Source organism: Lithobates pipiens, unplaced genomic scaffold (assembly GCF_037356315.1).
Source record: "Lithobates pipiens isolate NorthernLeopardFrog02 unplaced genomic scaffold, aLitPip1_a1.2 Scaffold_28, whole genome shotgun sequence".
In the NCBI taxonomy this organism is placed as follows: Eukaryota; Metazoa; Chordata; class Amphibia; order Anura; family Ranidae; genus Lithobates; species Lithobates pipiens.
In genome coordinates, this window is record NW_027507789.1 from 58,937,508 (window position 1) to 58,962,600 (window position 25,093).

The 25,093-nt window shown below is 42.4% G+C and overlaps 1 protein-coding gene and 1 long non-coding RNA gene across 5 annotated transcripts in view; one reads left to right on the top strand and one right to left on the bottom strand.

The window, feature by feature from the left end:
• MGAT5B (alpha-1,6-mannosylglycoprotein 6-beta-N-acetylglucosaminyltransferase B) overlaps positions 1-25,093 on the bottom strand; it is a 301,610-nt gene that overhangs the window by 41,158 nt on the left and 235,359 nt on the right. For all 4 annotated transcript variants that reach the window (XM_077459277.1, XM_077459275.1, XM_077459276.1 and 1 more), the window contains exon 14: positions 14,650-14,796. In XM_077459277.1, coding sequence (XP_077315403.1) covers positions 14,650-14,796 — 147 coding nt within the window. The remainder of the gene's footprint in view (positions 1-14,649; positions 14,797-25,093) is intronic.
• LOC143935421 (uncharacterized) lies at positions 6,092-23,882 on the top strand. Its single transcript, XR_013263515.1, has 2 exons — positions 6,092-6,161; positions 23,590-23,882. It is a non-coding gene; the product is annotated as an uncharacterized LOC143935421 (long non-coding RNA).

The following is a 25,093-nucleotide window of genomic DNA, read 5'->3' on the forward strand; positions in this document are numbered from 1 at the left end:
TTAGAACAGTCCCTGCACAAAATTACATTTAACGGAAATAACGTCATTTAAAACTGCTTGCGGTTTTAATGTTATATCTGGTTCCGGCAATATGGATGAAAATCATTGAGAAAAATGGCATGGGTAGCCCCCCCTGCCCATTACCAGCCCCTTTGGGTCTTGTACGGATATTAAGGGGAACCCCGTACACAGGCCCTATATACTCAGAACAGCAGTATACAAGCGGTGCAAACAAGACAGGGACTGTGTAGGTTTGTTGTGTTAAGTAGAATCTGCTTGTAATTTTCAACTGGTACATTTTTAAAGTGTAGCTCCAGTCCAAAAAATTATTTTTAAGCTTTTTGGAAATCATAGGGAAGGGTTATCACCCCTGTATAATTTGTTTTGCCGTCCGTCTTTTTTCATCTCACTTGCTGTTGTCTCCTTCCGTTTGCAAGTAGGAGACATTTGTAAGTTGGATGTTTGAAAGTAGGGGCCTGCCCTATATGCTCTGCAGAAATGGTGGGAACAAGGTGTTGGTGTTGCCACAACATTGTAAGTCCTCAAAGTGACTCTTGGTGGGCGCTGGAGCGCCCTGCTGTGAACGATTATATCAAGAATTGCAATTACATGCCATTTTTGAACAGTGGTAGAAAAATTGACTTTTGGTGGTTGTGGTGCTGGTGCCACAACACTATAAGTCCTCACAGTTACTCTGGGTGGGCACAGGAACGGGCCCTCCTGTGAACTATTATATCAAGAATTATAATTACATGCCCCTGTTAAACAGGGGCTGAAAAATTGGGCCTTAGGCACTGGTGCTGGTGCCAGGACACTGCAACCTCTCCCATATACTCTAGTTGTAGTGCAGGAATGAGCCCTGCTGCAAAGCATTGCATCAAAAATTGTAATTAAACGCCCCTGTTAAACAGAGGCAGAAAAATTGGGCTGGTGGCATCACCCAGAACCAAAAATGTTCTTCCAACATATCAGCGGAGGAGGAAGAGGATAGACAATTAACATAACAGGACAGTCACTCAGCATCAGCATAGGCAGTCTTGAATGGATGTGATATTTCAAAAAAAATTATTCAGTTACATCAGCTTCAGGTGCTTGGTAGCTGTGGGTGATCCAAGACTGATTCTTCTTGATGAAGGTCAGTCGATCAACTGAGTCGGTGGACAGGCGCACCCTGTGATCGCTAACAAAGCCACCAGCAGCACTGAAGGTGCGTTCCGAAAGAACGCTGGATGCAGGACAGGCCAGTAGCTCAATTGCATACTGTGCAAGCTCTGGCCAGTGATCCATCCTCAAGACCCAGTAAGCCAGAGGATTTTCGGTGGGAAAGGTGTCCAAGTCTGACCTTGCCCCTAGGTATTCCTGCACCATGTAAATCAGACGCTGGCGATGGTTGCTGGAACTGATCATACCTTGGGGCTGCGGACTAAAAAATTGTCTGAACGCATCGGTCAGACGGCCACCTTCTCCACCGCTCCTTCTGACCGATGCCTCAGCAACACATTTTGTCCAGGACCAGGAGTTTGTAACCTCCCAGTCTCTGGGAACGCAATGCACAGACCTTTCTGCAAGGCCTCCCGGAGATGTCTCATCCTCTGTTCCCTCTGTGACGGCAAGATAAGGTCGGCAACCTTACCCTTGTACCGTGGATCAAGGAGAGTGGCCAGCCAGTAATGGTCCCTCTCCTCGATCCGAAGAATATGAGGATCCTTCCGCAGGCTTTGCAGGGTCAGGGAGGCCATGCAGCGTAGGTTAGCTGAGGCATTCGGTCCGGAGTCCTCTGGGTCACTAAGGACAACATGATCCGCAGCTACCTCCTCCTCCTCCTCCTTTTCCTGTGTGATGGGTGGCACAGCAGGAACACTGTCTGGATAAAGGGGGCCTTGAGAGGCAAGGAAGTCCTCCTCTTTCTGCCTCTGTTCTGCCTCAAGTCCATTATTCCGTGCAGCGTATGCTCCAAGAGGTGGACCAGAGGTACAGTGTCACTGATGCATGCACTGTCACTGCTCACCATCCTTGTGGCCTCCTCAAACGGTGACAGGACAGTGCATGTATCCCTGATCATGCCCTACTGACGTGGTGAGAAAAAACCAAGCTCCCCTGACCCTGTCCTGGTGCCGTAGTCGCACAGGTACTCATTGATGGCCCTCTGCTGTGTGTGCAGCCGCTGCAGCATGGCCAACGTTGAGTTCCACCTGGTGGGCATGTCATATATAAGGCGGTTCTTGGGCAGGTTCAACTCCTTTTGGAGCTCAGCCAGCCGAGCACAGGCATTAAATGATCGGCGGAAATGCACACAGACTTTCCTGGCCTGCTTCAGGACATCCTGTAAGCCCGGGTACTTGCCCAAGAACCGCTGCACCACCAGGTTAAGGATGTGAGCCACACAGGGTACATGGGTCAGTTGTCCCTGTCGGAGGGCGGAGAGGAGGTTGGTGCCATTGTTGCAAACCACCATTCCTGGCTTAAGCTGGCGTGGTGTCAACCACCTCTCAGCCTGCCCCTACAGAGCTGACAAAACATCTGCCCCAGTGTGGCTCCTGTCCCCCAAACAAACCAGCGCAAGCACGGCATGGCATTGTTTTGCCTGCGTACTTGCGTAGCCCCTGGAACGCCTACGTAGCACCGCTGGTTCTGAGGACAGAGCACTGGAAGAGGCCATGGAGGAAGAAGAAGAGGAGGAGGTGGAGGAGAGAGGTGAGTCACAACCAATAGTAGCATTTTGGAGGTGTGGTGGCGGAACAACCTCCAACACTACTGCACCTTGTCCTGTATCCTTCCCAGCTACCAGAAGAGTGACCCAATGGGCCGTGAAAGACAGGTAACGTCCCTGTCCAAGCCTGCTGGACCATGAGTCAGCGGTAATATGCACCTTACCGCTGACCACCCTGTCCAGCGAGGCAAGGACATTGCCTTCCACATGCCGGTAGAGAGCCGGAATCACCTTCCGTGAGAAAAAGTGGCGTTTGGGGACCTGGCACTGAGGAACCGCACATTGCACAAACTCACGGAAGGGGGCCGAGTCTACCAACTGAAAAGGCAGCAGTTGAAGTGCTAGCAATTTAGCCAAGCTAGCATTCAACCGCTGGGCATGTGGATGGCTGGGAGTGAACTTCTTTCGGCGGTCCAGCAGTTGGGACAGGGACATTTGCCTGCTATAATCGGACGTGGGTGTACTGCTAGCAGAGTGCCCGGAAGCACTTGGCTGTGACACACCTAATTCTACACCTTCATTCCTCTCAGAGCAGGTTTCAAAGACTGAAGGTCTAGTGGGGTTGGAGATCCCAGCTGATGAGGAGCAAGGAGAGGTCTGCTTTGTTGTTTGGTGTGGGTCTTTGAGGTATGCTTGCCAACGAGCTGCATGGCAGGTCAACATATGTCTGGTCAAGCATGTGGTGCCCAAGCGGCTGATGTTTTGGCCATGCGAGATACGCTTGAGACATATGTTGCAAATAGCAGCGGTGCGATCTGATGCACTCGTCTCAAAAAAGGCCCACACCAAAGAGCTTTTAGAATAACGCGCAGAGGCAGCGCCCTGCACAGGCGGAGCTCTGCGGTGTGATTCAGTCGGTTTGCTGCCCCTAAGCTGGCCCCCGGAGGGCATCCTGCCTTATTGGACATGTGCCTCCTCCTCCTCCTCCTCTCTCCTATCAGGCACCCACGTGGAGTCAGTGCCCTCATCATCCCCTCCCTCTTCATCGCTGGAGCAAACCTGGCAGTATGCTGCAGCTTGTGGAACATGACTGCCAGATTGCTGTCCTTCTTGAGCATCCCCTCTCTCTGCGCTCACGCTACTGCCTTCCTCTAGCTGAGTGTCATCATCAGAGCCTACAAAACACTGGGCATCCTCCTGGAGCATGTACCCAACACTGTGCTCAAAGAGTTCAGGAGACTCCTCAGGAGGACGTGGTGGGTCTAGGGAAGGAGTCACTGATGATGACATTGAGAGGAGGGAAGACGATGCGTTGGCAGCTGCTTTGCTAGTACCCTGAGCCTGGGTGAGAGACGATGAGGAGGATGAAGAGGGCTTGGTCATCCACTCTACCAAGTCTTCGGCATGTTGCGGCTCAACATATCCAGCTGCCGAAAAGAAGGACAAGCGTGTCCCATGGCCACGTGCTGATGATGACGATGCACCGCGTCCACGACCAGCACTGTTGTCTCTAGACACAGAGCCTGCTTGCCCTCTTTTATCGGCTCGCTCCTGTCTGCCTCTCCTTGCTGGCCTTCCAGACATGGTAATGGCCTGAAGGGAGATGGGAAAACCAGCAATTGGGTAGTGTATATTGTGCTGGAGGCACACACAACACCCACTAACTCCTGCAGATGGCAGATGGCTCAATTAGAGAAGAGCTATGTAGGTGGATATAACGGTGTATACTGTGGTCAGGGCACGCAGACAGCACGCACAATCTCCTACAAGTGACTGCAAGCTCTATTTGAAAAGAGCAAGATAGCTAGCTATGTAGGTGGATATAATGGTGTATACTGCGGTCAGGGCACGCAGACAGCATGCACAATCTCCTACAGCTGACTGCAAGCTCTATTTAAAAAGAGCAATATAGCTAGCTATATAGGTGGATATAATGGTGTATTCTGCGGTCAGGGCACGCAGACAGCACGCACAATCTCCTACAACTGACTGCAAGCTCTATTTAAAAAGAGCAAGATAGCTAGCTATATAGGTGGATATAACGGTGTATTCTGCGGTCAGGGCACGCAGACAGCACGCACAATCTCCTACAACTGACTGCAAGCTCTATTTAAAAAGAACAAGATAGCTAGCTATATAGATGGATATAATGGTGTATACTGCGGTCAGGGCACGCAGACAACAACCACTACAGAAGAGCAAGAACGCAAAATCGGCCGATAATGAACGGTGTATACTGTGTTGAAGGTACACAGAACACCCACTAACTCCTACAGATGCCAACACACTATACAAGGCCGCCGCGCTGGCGGCCTTATATAGTGTGGGGCATGTACTACACAGCCTGAGCTATGATTGGCCACAGGCATCCTGCCTGTGGCCAATCATGGCTCTCCTCGCTGCCGGCGCTGTGATTGGCCAAGCATGCGGGGTCACAGTGCATGCTTGGCCAATCATGAGCCAGCAATGCACTGCGATGGCGCAGTGCACTGTGGGGCGTGAGCGCCACACGAATTCTGTGCGAACGGCCCATAACGTTCGGTATTCGCCGAACGAACGAACAGCCGATGTTCGAGTCGAACATATGTTCGACTCGAACACGAAGTTCATCCCTACTTGTAAATATAGTGTTCTGGATAATTGACTCAGAAAGCATTGACACCATTGGAACAGCATGAAACCAGTCAACTAGGATTTTCAGAAGTCATCAATGATAACTCCTACATTTCTCTAATGACAGACAATACTATATAATATTTGCTATCTGCAAAAAAAAAAAACTGAAAAAGAAGACTTTAGCTCAACCCTTGGCACAGTAATGTTTAAAACCTTTTAAACAAAGTGTCCATGCCACCTCCGCAGCTTATACTTACCTTCTGTATCCCGTTCTGATCAGCAACCTGAAGCTTACACAGAACTATCTCATGTGACAGTTCTGGACCAATCACCAAGCACCAGCACTGTCACATGCTCTTCCATACCCTGCAGTAATGGATTTTCTTTGCTCCTGGTAGCTGTTGGAGTAGCAGAGACTGCTGCCAGACCATGCCTTAAAGTGACCTTTTTACTTGCATTGCCTGGTCATGGTCTATTATTGGGTGACAGAACATCAGAGCTGTTCTCTAAGTATTTTTTTCATTCATTTAGCAAACTACCAAGTGGAATAATGTGCTGCACACATTACGTTTTTCCGGCATGTGATCTGCCAAGAGCCTGTCAGCTGTTCACATTAAAATACAGAAAAAAGTTAATTAAAAATACAGATATGGTGCACAGAGCTCTCTTGTGACATCTTTCTGCATGACACAGATATTCAGAATGTGTTCATTCCCATTTCTGTCTGATATTCACACCGCCCTATTGATATTTTTACTCTTTCTATTTTCAGTAGTCCTAATCTTGGTGATAACATCAGCACACACGTGTATGAATCCCACTCTGATTCTGACAGTCAGTGACAGACACCTCCATTCATCAGAACACAGCAAGAAATCTTCCTTAATTAATGAAGGTAATTATGTTTTTTTACCAGGCGGCGATGATTAATTCCCTGAGGTTTGCTGTGCGGCGCACATCGTTCTACGTGTGTTTAGATCAATATGAACCCTTTTCAATTTGTGATGGTGTAAAAAGCATTACTAATGCAGAAAGGTCTACCGCTGAAAGTAATGGTCCGATTAATACCTGTGGACTTTTCAAAGGTGAATGGAAGTTTACCCACTCATCCCTGTTAGTAATCTGTAAATGAAAGTGTTAAAGGAGGTTTGCCATGTATAATGAAGATTGCTTGCTTCTGATCAGGGAATACCTGTGAATACCAATACATAAAGTGAAATCACAGCCCCCGATAAAATAGACTACTGAGCAGAGCCGATACTGCTTGTTGAATTGTAGCAATTGTATATCTTTTTCCCAGTTTTTCAAAAGCACTGATCTACAACTACAATTTCAATAAAGTTGTGACACTGTGTGAAATCTACATAAAAACAGAATGCCAGTATTTGCAAATCTCATCAACCCGTATTTTATTTGCATTTTGTGTACAGGAGGTGACTACTATCCCTTTAAGTCTATAAGACATTGCATGCTTGGTTTGATGGATGATTTGGCTCCCTCCACAGCTATACTTTATTATTTTTTCATGCTAGGAAACGGATAGTTCTGGCTTCGAAGAGTTCTACTCCTCCATCTGTGGAGTCCTGGAAGGTTTTGGTAAACAAAGCCCTGCCCTTTTATAAAGCCACATATTTGAATAGGGGGGCGCTACTTAAGTTTGATAAGGTTTCTCACTGTAACAGACTAGTTTTAGCCTTATTTAATGCTAGCTTTTCTTTTATATGTACCCCCATTTAGCCTGATGGGGCAGGTTACTGGTCTTTCTGCAGTAATAATGGTAGGCCTCACAGCTTACATCCTCCGAAGAGTGTGGGTTGTTTTTTCAAATGGATCCTTATATTTTGGCTGGTTGGTAGGGAGGATTGTGTCCCTACTGAGGAAGCTGTATGAAGTCAAGGTGGCAAGTTTTACAGGCATTGTTCATGTTTCAATGTAATGCACTTCTTACTTCTTTTTGTGTAAGCCCTTGTACACACGGTCGGACATTCCGACGGAAAATGTCAGATCGGACTGTGTTGTCGGATAATCCGACCGTGTGTGGGCTCCATCGGACTTTTTCCGTCGGAATGTCCGACCAACCAAGTTTGAGAGCTGGATATAAAATTTTCCCACAACATGATCAGATCGGACATTGTCCGATCGTTTGTAGAGAATTCCAATCGAACAAAGTGCCACGCGTGCTCAGATCAAAGTACGAGAGCAAAGCTATTGGCTACTAGGCTGAACGTGGTCCTGTCGGAACGAACGGACGTTATCACATTCCGAACAATCAGATTTTCTGACAACTTTGTCCGACCGTGTGTATGCAACACCAGTTTCGGACAAAATCCGTTGGAAAAAATAAGACGGATTTTGTGGAATTCCCAACCATGTGTACAAGGACTAATACTTATTTTTGTTTAATTTTTTGGGATGGCTGTCCTAAATTTTTATTTGTGTATTGTACTTGTTTGCTGAAAATAATAAAAATAATAATAAAAAAAAAAAACTTTAAATGTACCATTTTAAGAAAAAAGTAATTTTGAAATTGATGGCCGCAACATGTCTCAAAAAATTTAGGACAGGGCCATACACTGCAGTTTAGCACCCATTCTTTTTGTTAAACAATACTCTGTAAACATCTGGAAACTAAAAATACCAGTTGCTAGAGTTTTGGAAGAGGAATGTTGTCCCATTCTTGACTGATAAAGGATTCTAACTGCTCAACAGTCCTGGGTCCTCTTTGTCATATTTTAAAGATTAAAGATGCACCAAATATATTCAGTTAGTGAAAGGTATGGGCTGCAGGCAGGCCAGTTAAAAACTCTTCTACTACAAAGGCATGTTGTTTTCATAGATGCATTATGGAGGTTTTCCACTGTCCTGCTGAAATATGAAGGCCATACCTGAAAAAGACATCTGGATGGGAACATATGCTGCTCTAAAAACTGAATATACCTTTCAGCACTGATGGTGCTATTCCACATGTGCAAAGTGCTCATTCCATATGCACTATTGTACCCCCATACCATCAGAGATGCAGGTTTTTGAACTGCTGAGTGCTGATAACAGGCCAAAAAGTCCCTCTCCTCTTTAGTCTGGAGGATGCATTGCCCATAGTTGCTAAATGAATGTAAAATTTCAATTTGTCTGACCACAGAACAGTTTTCCCCTTGTTAATATAAATTACACTACAACCACTATACGCCAGACTGAGTGTCTATAGAGGCCCAAGCTTGCGCCCCATTACGGATAGACTTGGTGCTCTGGCTTCCCTCATAATATCAAAAGGCCATTCTGTGCCCCACACTCTCCCACTCTATTGGCTTATGGGACTTGACCCGTACATGGCCTCTCTGCTCTCCCCACACGCCTATAGTGCCCCTATTTAATAACCCTCAATTTCCACCAGGTATGTCACCGCCTCTTTTCAGATGGTGGAAGAATAAATGGCTTTATCGCAGAGGACACCTCCTTGACCATAGAGGTGTGCACCTCTCTTTGTATTTTGTGCAAGATTTGGAGATGCCCCCCTCTGAGATTTGCTATCTACAACAAATACATACTTTCTTGCATTGCAGTGGGGAAGCCCTGATCTTGCAACAGATGTATACAACATTTTCATGTTTTACAAATCCTTTGTTTTACCCTTGTCGAAAACTTCCTTATCAAATTGCTTGGGAGAGGGACTTGGGCATCACTTTTGAGTTGGAGGAATGGCAAACCTAGGCTACATGCATACTATACATAAGGACATTATGAATGTTTCCCTGATTGAAGCAGAGGTATTTGCAAGATGGTACTTAGTGCCAGAATGCCTCTCTAAAATGTACCCAGATTCGTCAACCTTCTGCTTCAGAGGCTGTGGCCAGGTAGGCTCTGTTCTGCACATATGATGGACCTGCCCCAAGGTCCGACATTTCTGAATATGGGTTCATTCCTTAATTTACTCGGTCACCTTGGTTAACATTATTAAAGAACCATGGATCGCGTTGCTCAAAGGACCCGTGCAAAATATAAAATATACCAAGATCCACACAGCCTTTTATATATTATATGTTTTTGGCAGCTAAAATAGCTTTCGCTACTGCTTGGAAAAGTCCTGAGATCGATTTGGCTTTAATGAAGCGAAAGCTTACTTGGATCATGCTGCATGAAACAATGGTTAGTGTCCTACGGGATAAACAATCCCATAAAAAGTATGGACCTCTTGGCTTTCTTACCTACAGGTAGCAGACACTTAAGGTGGACATTGGCCTCTTGGCTGGGCAGGCTCCTGGACAGGCATGTTTCCACTCTCTAAGGCCGCGTACACACGGGCGGACTGTTCGCCCAACTTTGTCCGCTGAACAGTGTTTCAGCGGACAGTCCGCTCGTGTGTGGGCTTCAACGGACAGTTTCAGCGGACAGTCTGACGAACAAAGTTTTTCGTAATTTTCGTAAGACAGTCCGCTGAAACTTGGTTTCAGCGGACAGTCCGCTCGTGTGTAGGCTTGTTCGACAAACTAAGTTTCGCGCATGCTCAGAAAGGATTTACACGGCGAAGGTTGCATTGCAGTGTATTGGACGTCGAATTTCTCGTCCCGTCGTACGTGCCGTTCACGTCATCGCGCACGCTTTCAGCGGACTGTTCGTTCATCGTGTGTGGTCAAGTCCGTTCATGCAAATTTTGAGCGGACTGTTTGTCGGATTGTTTGACGAACAAAGTTGGGCGAACAGTCCGCCCGTGTGTACGCGGCCTTACTCTTTCTCTTATCCCCCCTGTTCTCTTTCTTTCCTCTCCATTTATTGGATCATTTTATCTTTTGACTCCGGTACATTATTGGTCCTCTAGCCAGACCTTTACTGTCTCTGTCTAGGTTCTATATGTGACAAACAATTCTACAGGATACGTAGCTGATACATTTATTTAATTATTGCTTTTTTTTTTTTACTACAGTACTCTTTGGTGTTCACATGCTATATAAGTCTATTGTTAGTGGTTCCTATATTGGCAAAGGTTAATGTAGTTCCTCATACCTACTTATGGACTTTTTTTTTTAAATCAAGAACATTTTTTATAAAGAAAAATAATAAACAGTCATCCACATTAGATACATGTCATCATGAGAACAGTCTGGTACAGTGCAATACATAAGAGCAGCTGGCAAGCAGCAAATATAAAACTCTTCAATCCTATACATGTAAGATCAACATACTAATGTTTCTTTAGTGGATAGTACTTATGGACTTCACATGAGTTCATGGCTGAACCCCTCACTCCTTATATGTTATTGTCACTATTGTTTGTACACTGCCTTTGAAGAAAGTTCTATTTTTGTACTTGACTTTGCTACCCTACAAAGTTTTATTATTTAAAATCTTCAAGCTCTTTCATGTTAGTGCCAGCATTTTGTTGGCCTGTCCCGACTTTTTTGAGATGTGCTGCTCTCATCAATTTCAAAATGATCTTACTTTTTTCAAATTATACATTTTCTCTGTTTAACCACTTCAATACAGGACACTTGCCCCCATCCTGCCCAGGACAATATTCAGCTTTTAGTATTGTCACATTTTGAATGACAATTGCACGAACATGCAACGCTGTACCCAAACTATATTTTTATCATTTTCTTCCCACAAATAGAGCTTTCTTTTGGTGGTATTTGATCACCACTGGGTTGTTTTTTTTTTGCTAAACAAACAAAAAAAGACTGAATTTTTGAAAAAAAAATGTCTTTGTTTCTGTTAAAAAATGTTGTTTTCTCCTTCACTGATGGAAAATGATGAGGCTGCACTGATGGGTGCTAATGAGGCGGCACTAATGGGCACCAATGAGTTGGCACTGATAAGATGACACTGATGGGCAATGATGAGGAGGCACTAATATGTAGAATTGATGGGCACTGATAGGTTGTACTGATGGGCACCGATGGACAGCACTGATTTGCAGCACTGATAGACAGCATTAAAGGGCACTGATAGGTGGCATTGATAGGTGGCACTGATGTGCACTAATAGGTGGCACTGATGAGCACTGACAGGTGGTCTTGATGAGTGGCACTGATGGGCACTAATAGATGGCACTGATAGGCAGCACTGATGAGGAGGTACTGACAGTAATTACCAATGGGCACTGATTGGCATCTGTGAAGGGGACTGACAGGCATTACTGATGGGCACTGACTGGCATTTTGATGGGCACTGACTGACATCTGATGGGCACTGATTGGCAGCTGTGGTGGGCACCTCTAATGGTGGCTGTGCTGATAATAAATGCGCTGATTATCAGCGCAGACCCCCTCCCCTGACAGGAGAGCCACAGATCGGCTCTCCCTGTCAGTGCGAACTGAGGAAAGCCGATTACCGGCACTTCCTGGTTACCGATGTGATCAGCTGTGATTGGTTACAGTAGATCACGTGGTAAAGAGCCTACGTCATAGGCTCTTTAGCTCGATCAGAGATGCGGTGTGTCAGAGTGACACACAGCCCCACAAATCACCATGCTGTGCACCCCCGCAATCTCGACTTATCCCGCTGGACATCATATGATGCCTACTCAGGATAACAGACCCACATTTAAGACGGTAAATGATTAAAAATTTAATTTGTTTTCTATTTTCTATTGTGAATTAAATATGGGTTTATGAGATTTGCAAAATCATTGAATTCTGATTTTATGTAGATTTTACACAGCATCCCAACTTTTTGAAGACATGGTAACCTTAGAGAGGTTATAGAAAAGAGAATGGATCTCCAGCTTAAAAGATCCTGATTATAGGGAAATCTGAAGTTAGCTTTGGCAACTACCTGCATTGAAAGAAACCTATGACCCTGTCTGGGCACCTCCATCCTGAATATATTGTTAGCAGTCAGCTGTCAATCAAGTGAAACTCCACAGTAGCCTTTCTCAACCAGGGTTTAGTTAAACTTTATTTTTCCCCCTAAGGTTCTTTGAGCTGTGGCTGTTTGATCTCCCATTTAGTGGTAATTGGTGGAGTTCCAGGGCCAATCATCACTTGGTAGAATTAGCTGCAGCAAACTAATGATCAATTTGGCTGTCTGCAACAGTGGCCTTCTGACCAACACAGTAAGGGGGCATTCTTTCCACTGGCCATCACTGTAAGGGGCAACCTTCGCACTGACCCCCAATATAGTGGTTTTAGCAGGGGTTACCTGAGATCTTAAAATTATTTCAAGGGTTCCTCTGGGATAAAAAGCTTGAGAAAGGCTGCTCTATTGTATTTCCCTTCTCTCCTTCCCCAGCAGTCACATAAAATATTATATGGGGAGGTGAAGGGAGGTATGGATTTGTTGATCCAGTACAGACAGTAGGTAGACACTCTTAGAAGAGGAGAGGGATATGCCATAAATGCAGATAGAGGTTGTGTTAGAAATATGAGTCCTGAAGAAGACAAATTTGCTAGCAAGTTCAGAAGCACATTACAAGTGAATAAAAAATGTTTTGGAAAGGAAAACACTGCAAGCAAGTATTTAAAATACTTGACTTTGTGCTTTTGCCTGTATTTTTAAAGTTTATGACAGGGTCTTTTTAGGAAGCAATGCAAAGTAGGTTACTGCAAAGTTCAACTAAATAGTTCCTTGTTGGAAAAGGAATTGTTATGCAAAGAGTATTCTAAACGTATTAGCTCTTACTATGACACTCTAATTCATAGCGCCCCATCCCACTTAGATATTGTACAAGCCCATTGGACGGCAGATAATCCTGATCTGTCTGATGATAATTGGGATGAGATGCTACATAATTACTTTACTACAACTATCTCAGCAAAGGATAGATTGATCCAGTCACATATTTTTCATAGGGCATACTATACTCCACTCTGGCTGTTTCAGATGCACAGGAAAGATAACCCAGAGTGTCACAAATGTCATAATACCCAAGGTGACTTCTTACATATGTTACGGAGTTGTGATAAAATACACCCCTTCTGGTCTCAAGTAACTCAATTTATTATTACACATTTTGATTTCCCCAATATATGTAGCCCGAAGTGGTGTACACTAGGTCCTGGAGGAGATAGATATGCGCTCCCATCAAAAATAATTCCTCAGGTATTTATTACCGTATGTCAGAAAAATGGTGGTGTTACAGTGGATTAATTCTGAGGTTGTTACTTCCCATCAATCTCTGGAAGAATCTGATTAAACAGGTATTACTACTTTATAAACTAACCTATGAAGCGAAGGGATGCCCTCATAAATGTCATAAAGTGCGGGGACAATGGGTGGATACATTTGGAACTTGTGAATTGCCAGAAACCTGATTCGCGCTCTTTATGCCTATGAAATATTATTGTAGAAGGATGCTATATCTAGGTATCTTAAAGGAATTCTTTCATTATGTAGAGGAACACAATGGCCTGTAATCTATGTAATCTTTGACTTGGTTTGTCTACTGTATATCCTGGAGACTTTATTCTTAGACCACAAATTCAACAGTGTTTGTTCCTTTTTCTGTGTGCTAAATTTACGTAATGATTTCTAAACTCAAGAACAGCAATGTAATATGTTGCAGCTTACTAGTCCTTGGATGTGCCTGCATTTGTTTTCCTCTTTTTTCAGGTTAAGCACATTTTTTGCAAGTACTGAATAATACCTGTGGATCTTCCCAGTTCTTATAACCTCCTGTGCACTGAACTGTAACCTCAAACAACGATATCAGCCTTCCAGCTATCTCTGTAATAGAGATGATGAGACAAAGAGGTGTTCATAGTGCAAATCAGCAGAACTGTCTAGGGTGGCAATGCTGCTCCTTCACAGATACAGTATGGTTAGCGAACGTTGCTAGCCTAGGACAGGAACTGTGTTACTGGCAGGTGAAAATAAGGACCGGTAAGCTGCAATATATATATATATATGTATATATATATAAATATAAATATATATATATATATATATATATATATATATATATATATATATATATATATATATCATAATATATTTTATATATATCATAATATATTTTATATATTATAGTCTTGTTTTTGGGTTTAGATACATCTATCCGTTAATATTGAGTAAGCTGGCAACGCACTTTAACACATAAAAATAGAGATGTTTCATAGCTCAACTGTGCTACTGAAATCACTAGTAATTAAGTAAGTAAGTACTTAATTAATTAGGAGTAGCATTGTTAAACAGATTGGCTGACTACTATGGCTGAAGCTACTGGCATTACTCTATAGGGAGCCATACATTAATGGATGAGATACTCTTTGTGGCAACTGAAAGTGCTCTGGTAATCCTTTGTCATGATTCCAATGCGTATTTGTAAAACATTAGTTTATAAATGTATGCATTAAATACAGTAACACTTATCTAAAAGTATTGTAGTTTCATCTTAAAAACATTTTATTTTCAGATTCCTTTGTTACAAGGGAATATTGGCCCTACCGTACCTCTCTGGACGTTGGCTTCCCACGAAAGAATTCATGATTAAGAGAGCTGTGAGGGGGGCTGAAGCATGGTTGCAGGAATACACAGCCATTGGCGACTGCTTCCAAAGGCGCAGGACCCTCATATGGGAAGCCAAAACCTATAAAGAGCTAAGGAGAAGAAATGCAAAGTGAATGCACACATAAAAAAAAATCATCATGCAAAAATATGTACGGTATGTGGCCAGACCAACCAAAATTTTAAAAACAAATGTTTCAGCAAAATCTAAAAAAATCAAATAGAAAGGGGTTGGGTGCTACAAAAATATCTGAAGAATGATAACCAACCCTCCGCTTAGACAACCTAAGTGACTTAAAGGGCTATAACATGACCTGTTACAAATACAGGAGCAGCCAATATTTGGTAAAATCTTGCTGTATATGAGATTTTAGTGACTGGGTTTATATCATAAACCCAGAAAAATCTGGGCTTGGTGTTAAAGTAGTTGTATACCTGCACATCAAAAAAGAAAAAAAAAACCCTTTATGGTAAAGGCATAATGAGCTAGTGTGCACCGCATACTAGCTCATTACTAGCTGATTATGAAGTACTTACCTTAGATCGAAGCCCCCGTATTGCAGCCTGGTCCATGCTGAGGGAGCTGACATTTTGCCCTCAGCGTTTCTTCTGGGTTCACTGTGAGTGGCCGGAGCTGCGATGATACCATGTGTCTTCTTCCCGGCAAGGTCCAGCAGCATCTGCAAGACCTTCAGCCGGGCATACAGAGCGCATGTGCTGCTGATGTCAGCAGCTGCATGCTAAGTGAATATCTCCTAAACCATACAAGTTTAGGAGATATTAATTTTACCTACAGGTAAGCCTTATTATAGGCTTACCTGTAGGTAAAAATTACAAATGAGGGTATACAACCACTTTAGATGGAAATCGAGACTGATGCTCCCACTATATCTGAATACAAGATAGACATAAACTAAAAAACAAAAATGGTATGCTAACTCTTTGAATCATAAAATAAATATACTGTAATTTATCATAAAGTATATTAAACCAAAACCAAAGTATTAATATACAAATAAATGCAACATTTCCTGATATCTCCCATATGATAACTAATGTGATATAACATGATTTCCCTATGTTAAAGTGCTAACAAGCAAATAAATTCATACCACAAAATTCATGGCATTGCAAACATAATCTATATCAATGAACAAAAAAGCTTTCGCCAAAGTGCTATAGTGCATAAATTCATAAGGTGCATTAAGTCCAAAATTCATAAACTTCAGAAGTAGTGCAAACAAGTATGCTGTCCATGCATGATGTAAAGGAGGTAGATCAAAAATCCATTCACTCTTATTCCACTGATGCTGTTTTACCAAAAATGCACCTCTGGAGTGAGAAACCACCACTATCAGAAAAAACTGCTTACCAGAAGGTAAGCCTCCACATCAATAGAGGCTACCATGATACTGTTCTTCACTTATCCCCAGGGTACCCAGTTCACATTAGATGGATCCAGTTTAGACAGCAATAAGAATCATCTCTCGTTGGCCTTGTGCCAAACGAGTGGTACCACACCAGTTATTAAAGAGTCTCTAAAAATTTGAAACAATAGTTTTAAATAACAGACCTTAACTATTTGAGGGCACGGGGGTGTAAGCCATCTATCTGGTCCTGGTGCTTTATTCACTTTAATTTTGTCTACATGTTTCTGGACCATATCAGTTTTGAGCCATCGAGATTCTTTTGGGGCCTTTTCAATACTATACCCATTATAGACTTGGGCTTCCCAATTTTTCTTTGTATACACAGGGCTGAAGAAGGTATTTAATCATTTTATCTTCTCTTTGTTCCCAGTCACTAACTTTCAATTATCTTGTAAAGGGACTATGTGTTCAGACCTTTTTACTATTAATACAGTATGCTTGAAGAGTTTTGGGGGATTTGTAATACTCTCTTTTGTAATCTAAGAACTTGGGTGTGGTGGTAAATTGTGGCCCAAAGGATCCTGAGGAGCTGGCCAGGGATTTCTGATAAAGCTAAAAAATTTTACCGAAAAAGAAAAGAGCGGAGGTGGGAGAATCCTTATAGTGTAGTACATTAAATCAAAAACAAGAATGTTTAAAAAAAGATAAAAAGGTCAAAATGGACTTACAACTGTTGAGACAGTAGTCACCTAACCATGGGGGAACACACAGCCTTCCTAGTGCGCAGGTGGAGAAAACCTGTCTCCATGTAGGGTCACTGTGGTCGCTCTCTATGCCTCGGGCATTCCCATCCTGGGTGCTCTTATGGGGTTCCCAGGTGGGTGAATGAAGTAGGAAAAAGATTTAACGCAAAAAGGGCCCTTAGGTAGTGCGAGTGGCAGAGGCGCCCGATGTGGTTTTTCAAAGGATAGGCACAAGTCGCCTGCTTTAGTAGAACATCCAATTACTTTATTTGACTAAATAAAATGTGTTTCGTGGCTTTAAATTGCCACTTCCTCAGTTCAAGGTGATACAATCTGTGTCTAGTATTAGCTGGTAGTGAAATCTACTAGGGGAATAATCTTTATTAGTCACTAGGTACGATGTAGAGCTTGTGGCACTGATGTCATATAGGTGGATGACATGTAGCTGGGTGGGCGGCTGTTTGTGCTGCTTATAAGTAGAGTATGTTCTACAACCGCACTTCCTGTGGAGGGGGGAGGAGGAGGGGGGAGGAGGTGCACTCCAAGCCTCAGTTTGGTGTTGGGAGGCTTCTGCCTATGTCCCATATTCTCCTTTTTTGTGAAATCTCATCCAAACACTAACAGGATCATCCCACAAAAAGTAAGTCTATTACATGCTACACCATACAAAATGAATGTTTAGATTGAGCCATAAAGTTGGTTTTGCAGCAATACACAGAGAAGCCCCAAAGAAACATAAATAAACTGCTTGACTACGATCTAATAAAAAAGACGAATAGTAAAATAAAATACACTTTAATATCCTTAATTACAAAAGTTTAATCATCTACAGATTGAATAAACCTTTCTATGTTTAATGTTTTTAAGATGCATTCCCTGCCAAGAATGACCAAAGAGCTCCGGGAATGAGCCATTAATCCCTTGGCCCATTAAAATGTGTGGATGAGAGTAAAATACCACTCAACCCCAAAAGTGACATTTTAAAATACCATTTATTTGATTTATTAAGGACAATGTAGATCATTCATAACCATTCAAAGGTCATTTATAACCTCATGTTTATGTGTAGATCGTTAGATGAAAACCGGACTAAATCTAAGACCTCATCTGTGCTGGACTGAGGTAGCTTGATTGTGGCTTGACCTGGAGAGGTGCTTCAGACTAAAAAATCATGGGCCTTGTATTTAACCACTTGAACTCCGGAAGGTTTTACCCCCTTCATGACAAGGGCATTTTTTACTATTTAGCACTGCGCTACTTCAACTGGCAATTGTACATGACTGGTTTATAGCTGATGTCCTGTGTGCTGCACCTACACCATTATACCCCCAACTAATTGCCTTACTTACACACCACACCTTCTGGATTAAATGGCCACATGGCCCCTTTATTAACAAATACCAAATCTATAAAAATAAACTCCATTTAAATATATATATATATATATATATATATATATATATATACCACCTATATAAACCCAATTTTTAAACTACCGTTCTACCGCATCGGCTGCACCACCACCATCTCAGCATTCTTGCCCCTAGCCATGATCCCACTAGCACAGGGACGAGCTCTTGCCGCCCTCTTGCCACTGCAGCCCGATGACCAGTAGCCCATTATTTCCATCTAGGGAGGGTACCCATACCGAGTTAGGTCCAACCCATATCCTGTTTACCTTCCACCATTCCAACCTTTCCCAACAGAGACCCCTGCCCACATAAACCAATACACACAACATAACCCACAACCAAATAACAGGGAGGGTGGGTGGGAAAAAACCCTACCTATATCTCTTCTCTCTTTCTCTGCTGCTCCTAAATTAATTAAAACCCCTCCCTCTGCAGGGGTCAAAATTAACTCCGACCTCTCCTCCCCCTGACCAATGACCAGCACTCCCCCTCCCTTTTTCCTACCTCACTTCCCATTCTAACAACCTGGTACTCACCCCACAGCTGTCCCCAGTCATGCTAGCCCTTCTCCCAAGGTTCCCTTTAGCTACGGGCCTGTTCTGTCATGCAACACTGTATGCAAATGCAATTTATATAATCTTTTCCACAAAAACAGAGCTTTTTTTTGGTGGCATTTGATCACCACTGTTTTTTTTTTTTTTTTATATTATAGAAATGAAGAAAGACTGAATAAAAAAATAAATAAAAAAAAATCTGATATGTTTTTGGTAAAAAATCCCAATCAACGTATATTAATTGGTTTGTGTGAAAGATATAGCGTCTACAAACTATGGTGTATATACTGGAATTTACGCAGCTATGATGCTATACTGCTAATGGCAGTGATCAGCGACTTACAGTGGGACTGTGATGGTGTGACGGGAAATCTGATGCTAACAGACCCTCGCTGGGAGGTACATGGACTGACACTGACATCAATAGTGACACTAATACAGTGATCAGTGATAATAATAATGACACTGGTTGGGAAAGGGCTAACATCTAGGGGCAATCAAGGGGTTAACTCTGTGCCTAACAAGTGTAATATATGCTGCTTTTATTAACAGATTTGTCTGTTTTTTCTCTCTGCTTTGCAGAGCGAAGAAATAGCTAGATTGCTGCTCTGTATACAGAGTCCAGTGTGTTTGTACTGTGATTGAACATAGCTGATCAGCAGGTCTCAGATAGAAATCATTGGCTGGGACCTGCTGACAAAAACGATCTGTGTCCAACCACGGCACCGGTCACTGGGGGGAGCATGCGTGTCCCAAACTCGGAAGCAAACTGGCAATGTTTATTTACATTGCTGAGCCTGCAGATGCCTCCTTGTCAAAGTAAATCACAGTAGGTGGAACGCACACTCACACACCTGAGCCTCCCAAGCCAGTGTATGGTTTATCAGATGCTAGTTAATGCCTGCACAGGAAGGGTTTGCATCAATCCTGTTTGGATACTTTACCTGTTTTCTAAAGTTTTTTAAAAATAAAGAGCAAATATATTTTTTTACGTTATGTGGAGCCTGTCTACTTTTTCATTGCTACGAGATTAACCCTTGGATCATGGATCGTAGGATGGAGAATATGATATAGCTGCTTCATGAATCCTCTGGTCATTGAGACTGCCAAGCTCATTTGACCTCTCTTATCCTAAGATATCAAGGGTCAACTACATCTGGTGAGTAGGAATACTTACCTTACTTCTAAGAATTGTTGTGAGAGCACTTCTTATTATTACTACACAGTGGGAATTCAACGGGAATTCAAGCATTTTATCTTGGCAAAATAACTTTATTTAAAATATCACAGACTTATGAATTTTTGTATACACATGCTAATTTTTTGTAAACACTTTATTAATATTTTTTCTGTATATTATTGATCACACACATATATGCGTTTTTGTCTTCACTTGATTGAGCAAGCGCTGACAAGATAATGAGTGGCCTCACATTGTGCAATAAAGAACATACTCAATGTTACCATGTGTACCATCACCTGAATTAAATACTAGACTAGGGGTTTGAGAGTCTTATTCATTACAATGGGACACCATTGATTTCTTTTCCCCTGGGCTCCATTTACATGCACATTTACTGCCTTTAGGTATCTATGTTTGCATTATACACATCGGCATTGTACACTTGTTAACTTTGGCCTATACATATGGGGTCAGTCACTTATCACTTGCTACTTGAGTGGCTATGCACTTGTTTTTTTTTAATTCATCCATCTTTGCACGTTTACTATTTCTTTATTATATGTAAGCATTTTCACTGGTATTGTGCAACATTCAACCATAACCGCTGCATCATCCTCTTTCTTCTTTTTTCCTCACCAGGGCTATTCTATTCCCCTTCCCCCCTCCCCTTTTTTTCCTCCCTCGCCTCCTTTTTTCTCTCCCCTTCTCCCCCCCCCCTTCTTTCCTTACCCCCCTCCTTGTTTTGTTTCTCCTTTTTCCCTTTCTCCTCACTCTCCCACCCTTTCCCTTCCCCCTTTTTTCCTACCCTTCCTCCTTCTCTCCTTACCCCCCTTCTTTTGTTTCTCCTTTTTCCCTTTCTCCTCACCCTCCCTCCCTTTCCCTTTCCTTCCCCCCCATGGAGTATGTCTGTTCACCGCACAATTTACTCATCTTTTTCCTCTCTATTTTCACTTCCACCTTATGGTCTTTCACCGCATTTTTCCATTGTTCACTGCACTTATTTGGGGTGCTAAGCTTAGTTTGGCTCACATTTTGATTTCTTCACTTTTCACCATCACCATTATTACTTAGGTAGATCTTTTCCTTTTCGGCACTGATTAAATTAAATTTTATCACCATTACCCGGCATTTAAATGTGTCCCATTATTTCATTCAGACATTGGCCTGCTGGTTTTCTATATATGTTCTCCCCCAGTCGCCGTGAGAGGCTTTGACCGGGTACCTGTGGGGCCATGTTTTTTGCTGGAGTGTGGGTAAGCAGGCTTGACCTGTTATGCTGTAACCTTCCCCCTTCCCCACTATATTTCTTTTATTGTTTCAATTAATATTTCTTATATCATATTGTTGTGGAATCTTTATTGATATATATATTTTTTCAGATGTATTTCCTGATGAAGCGTTTAAACCACAAAACTAGTAGAAATACCACGCCATCTGTAAATTTTATGGAACTACCCTTTGTATCAATAATTTTTTATCGTTAAATTTTAACTTGTTTATGAAAATCTTTTTTTAATTGTTTAAACTGTACTGTAAGATAGGCCGCTTGCCTCTTTTGTCCTTGACGGGTCTTGGTTGGGGTCCAGACTCTCAAACCTCTAGTCTATTGAGCAAGCGCTGTTTGTTCGCGGGAAATCTAGCGTTTTTGTGACACCACCATTCATTAGTAATCATAAGATTTGAAACAGCTGCTGCATTTAACACTTTAGGATAATGGTTTATAAGGTTTACTACTCCAGGTGCAAATGTTTTTTACCTATCATACTTTTCAATAAGCCAACATTTCTGTATTAAAAATCCTTTTTTCTATTGGTCTTATTATGCAATATTCAAATTTTCTGAGATACTGATTAACTTTTTGATGATATTCTAATTTTGTGAGATGCACCTGTATATCTTTTTTTCCCATAAAAGATTTTATTGAAAGATGCATAGCATACACACAAGCGAAACAGGTAAACATCAAGTACAAAAAGTGCTGCCACGCCCCTTCCAAATCGCATGAAAGGCGACACATTTTCACTGTTGTGATGGTCGTGGCTAATAGAACAGTGCTAAATAAAGATTGTCATAGCATATCAACAAACGTATGTAATGTTTAATTGGGTGGGCAGGAGAGGGTCAAGGAGGGGGGGGGGGAGACCCCTCTATCCCCCGCCGACACCGCATCTCTTAGTTTTCTGAGTTAATTAAGGTGTCCCTACGTAGTGGGGGAAAGAATGCCTTATATTTGTCTGTGGTTTGGAAGGGTTTCCAGCATGCCCAGATCGTTGAGAATTTCTGTAGGCGTTCTTGTGAGGTATATATCAGCTCCTCCATCTCCTCTATCTTAGTAACTCTGGATAGCCATTCCCGGATGGAGGGAACATCTGTAGATCGTCAGTGTGTAGGGATACACAACCTGGCTGTGTTTACCATATGCATGGCTAGTGATTTGAGATAGGTCCATTTAGGGAGAGTCGTAAGGTGGAAGAGATATTGTGCGGGGTTATAGTTTAAGGTGTAGGTGGTGACCTGTGAAATAATGGAGTGAACTTCCTAACCAAAAGGGTTGGATTAGGGGGCATTCCCACCAGATATGAAGCATAGAGCCTGTCACTTGCATCTCCAGCATATGTTGGGAAATGCAGCAAAGAATTTATGTAACCTAGCATGGGTCCTGTACCATTTCGTTGCGATCTTATGCACCTGTATATCTTAACTACAGGGAAATCCAGGACATGGCCTGCTGTCTTGCAGGGTTGACTGGATCCCAAGACTGGCTAACCAGAACTAAAACTCATTTGGACAGATAAACCAATTGGAGAAAGGTTTTAATGTGCTCTAAAGTACAGATGGCAGGTTCATATTCATAAGAGCACTGTATTTTACTTTAAAACAACTCTATGATGTCTTGGGTTGGCTGGGTACAGTGGAAAAATCTGTTCTCTTCACCTGTTATATAAATAACCTCTTGGAATAATTCTGTCTGAAAGTATTAGTCCTAGGGAAAGATGCAACAAAGCAGTCACATATTGTGTGTGAACAACCAGCTGTTTTCATGAAGTCAATCTACCAAACACCCAGCAGTTTGTTCTGAAGAGCTAATGACTTACTTCCATATGCTATTGAGATATTATTATATACTTTTAAAAAGCACAAATTCCTTATTATATGATTTAGGTGAAAATTCCATGTTTTATATGCTTGTTCAATACTTTGACAGTTGTACATCATACATACATTTGTACATTCTCCCTCTCCTATCTGTATACTAAGCATTGTCAACAAAACCTGATAAAGGGCTGCTTAAATATACTTGCAGTGAGAGAGGCTTAACACAAGCATTCTGTATTTCTACAAAGCATACATAATGAGCAACATGGCTGATCCCATATATAGTCCCTATTGAATAACAATTTATATATTGCAATAAATATATATACACATGCGCTGATAAAAATTACGTTTCTAAAGCAGATCACATTACAGTATGTATTTGAAAAATGATAAAAAATTATAGATTTACTTTAGGTGCACAATAATACTCATATCAGTAAAATGATACAGTGTCAGGACAGGGCTCAACCCTGCCTTCTCAGAGCTAGCCACCCAGCTAATTGTCAGCTCCTATCTCTCCACAGTCACTCAGCTGTTGATGATTTCCTGCTTGTCAGTCCTGCCTACTTAAGCCGTTGAGTCCAGAGGATCTCTGCCTTAGCCTTGGTCAATATCACAGAGACATTCTCCTGCGTTCCTGTTTAAAGACTTGCTTTGCTGACATCCCTTCTGGCTCCAGATCCTGTTTGCTGTTCCACTACATTGATCCCTGACTTCTGGCTTGGCTGACTATCCGTTCCGGTTACGGAACTTTGGCTATGTTTTGACTAAATTTGTTCTTTTTACTTTTATTATTAAACAAGTTGGGTTAACTGTACTTCTGTCTTGGTCTGATTTCATGATTTCTGACACACACAGTGTCCTTTTCCTATCCCAATCGAGTTTTTTTTGTCTGCATACAAACCTCATCAAAGACAATAAATCTCTCCAAAGCCACACCTTTGGACAGTACTTTGGAAGTGCACATTAAAGGGTGAGTCCACCCAAAACTGACATAGGAAGTCGTAAACCTTCTGGGTTATGCTGCTGCCCACATAAGGATTTGACATTTGCAAACAAACTATAGGACAGCCCAGGGTTTAACCCCTCCTACTATCAATATGTTTCAGTTTTTTGCTAGTGTCCTAGAAGGATACATTTATTTTTTCAAGATTTCTGTTTTGACTACTAACTTGTGATTTCTTTCTAGCAACTTTTTTTTCTTCTTCAGTCAAGATTCTCTCTAGTGCTAGTGACACCGACTCACAATTTTTCAGCGCAGCTGCCCTTAGCCTGCCTTTTGGACTGTATTGCAAGTGAATCATGCTGGACTGGATATTGAGGGTGTGCCTAGAAGTGACCCTTAGGCACTTTACTCTGTGTGGGTTCTTTTCAGATTGGCTTTAGTTAACTCAGATGTGGAGAACTTTCCAGGTCCAGAGCCACTAGTGTTGCCTCTGTGCGTGCCCTGTCTCTAAAGACTAACAAAATAAGTAAGCCATTCAGGATGGGAAATGGGAGCTCCCTCATTTTTATTGGTCGTTGGGTACCAAGATTTTCCCTTCTCCCACAGGCATTGTCATGGAAGGGGCTAAAGGCTGAGTTTGAAAAAAATAAAAATAAATCCATATATTTTTGCATTTAATTTATTTATTTATTGGACACAAGTGCCTGCAAAGCATTGCACCCCATGATCAGGGGTGCAATGCCAGGCTCCTGCAAATTGATCTTCCATTCCTCTGTCCATACCTCAGTACAGGCTTTCAGTAACAGAGTGGGAGAAAGTGGCAATAGACTACAAATGCAGTGATCATCACACCGTGTTCCATTTGAGAACTACAAGTTTATCTGCCATTGTGGTAGACAGGTCTTGTAGTTTACTCATTCTCCGATCTCTGTGATTGAATGATGTGGCTATGCAGGAGGAGCCCCGCACAGCTGCGCCAATTCAAAATCGACAGTGGCTGCGGGGAAGGAGAGCCCCTGTCATAGGATGGGGAGTGCTCTGGGTTAGGGGGGTTTTCTTAGCAACGTGTTAAATGTTACACC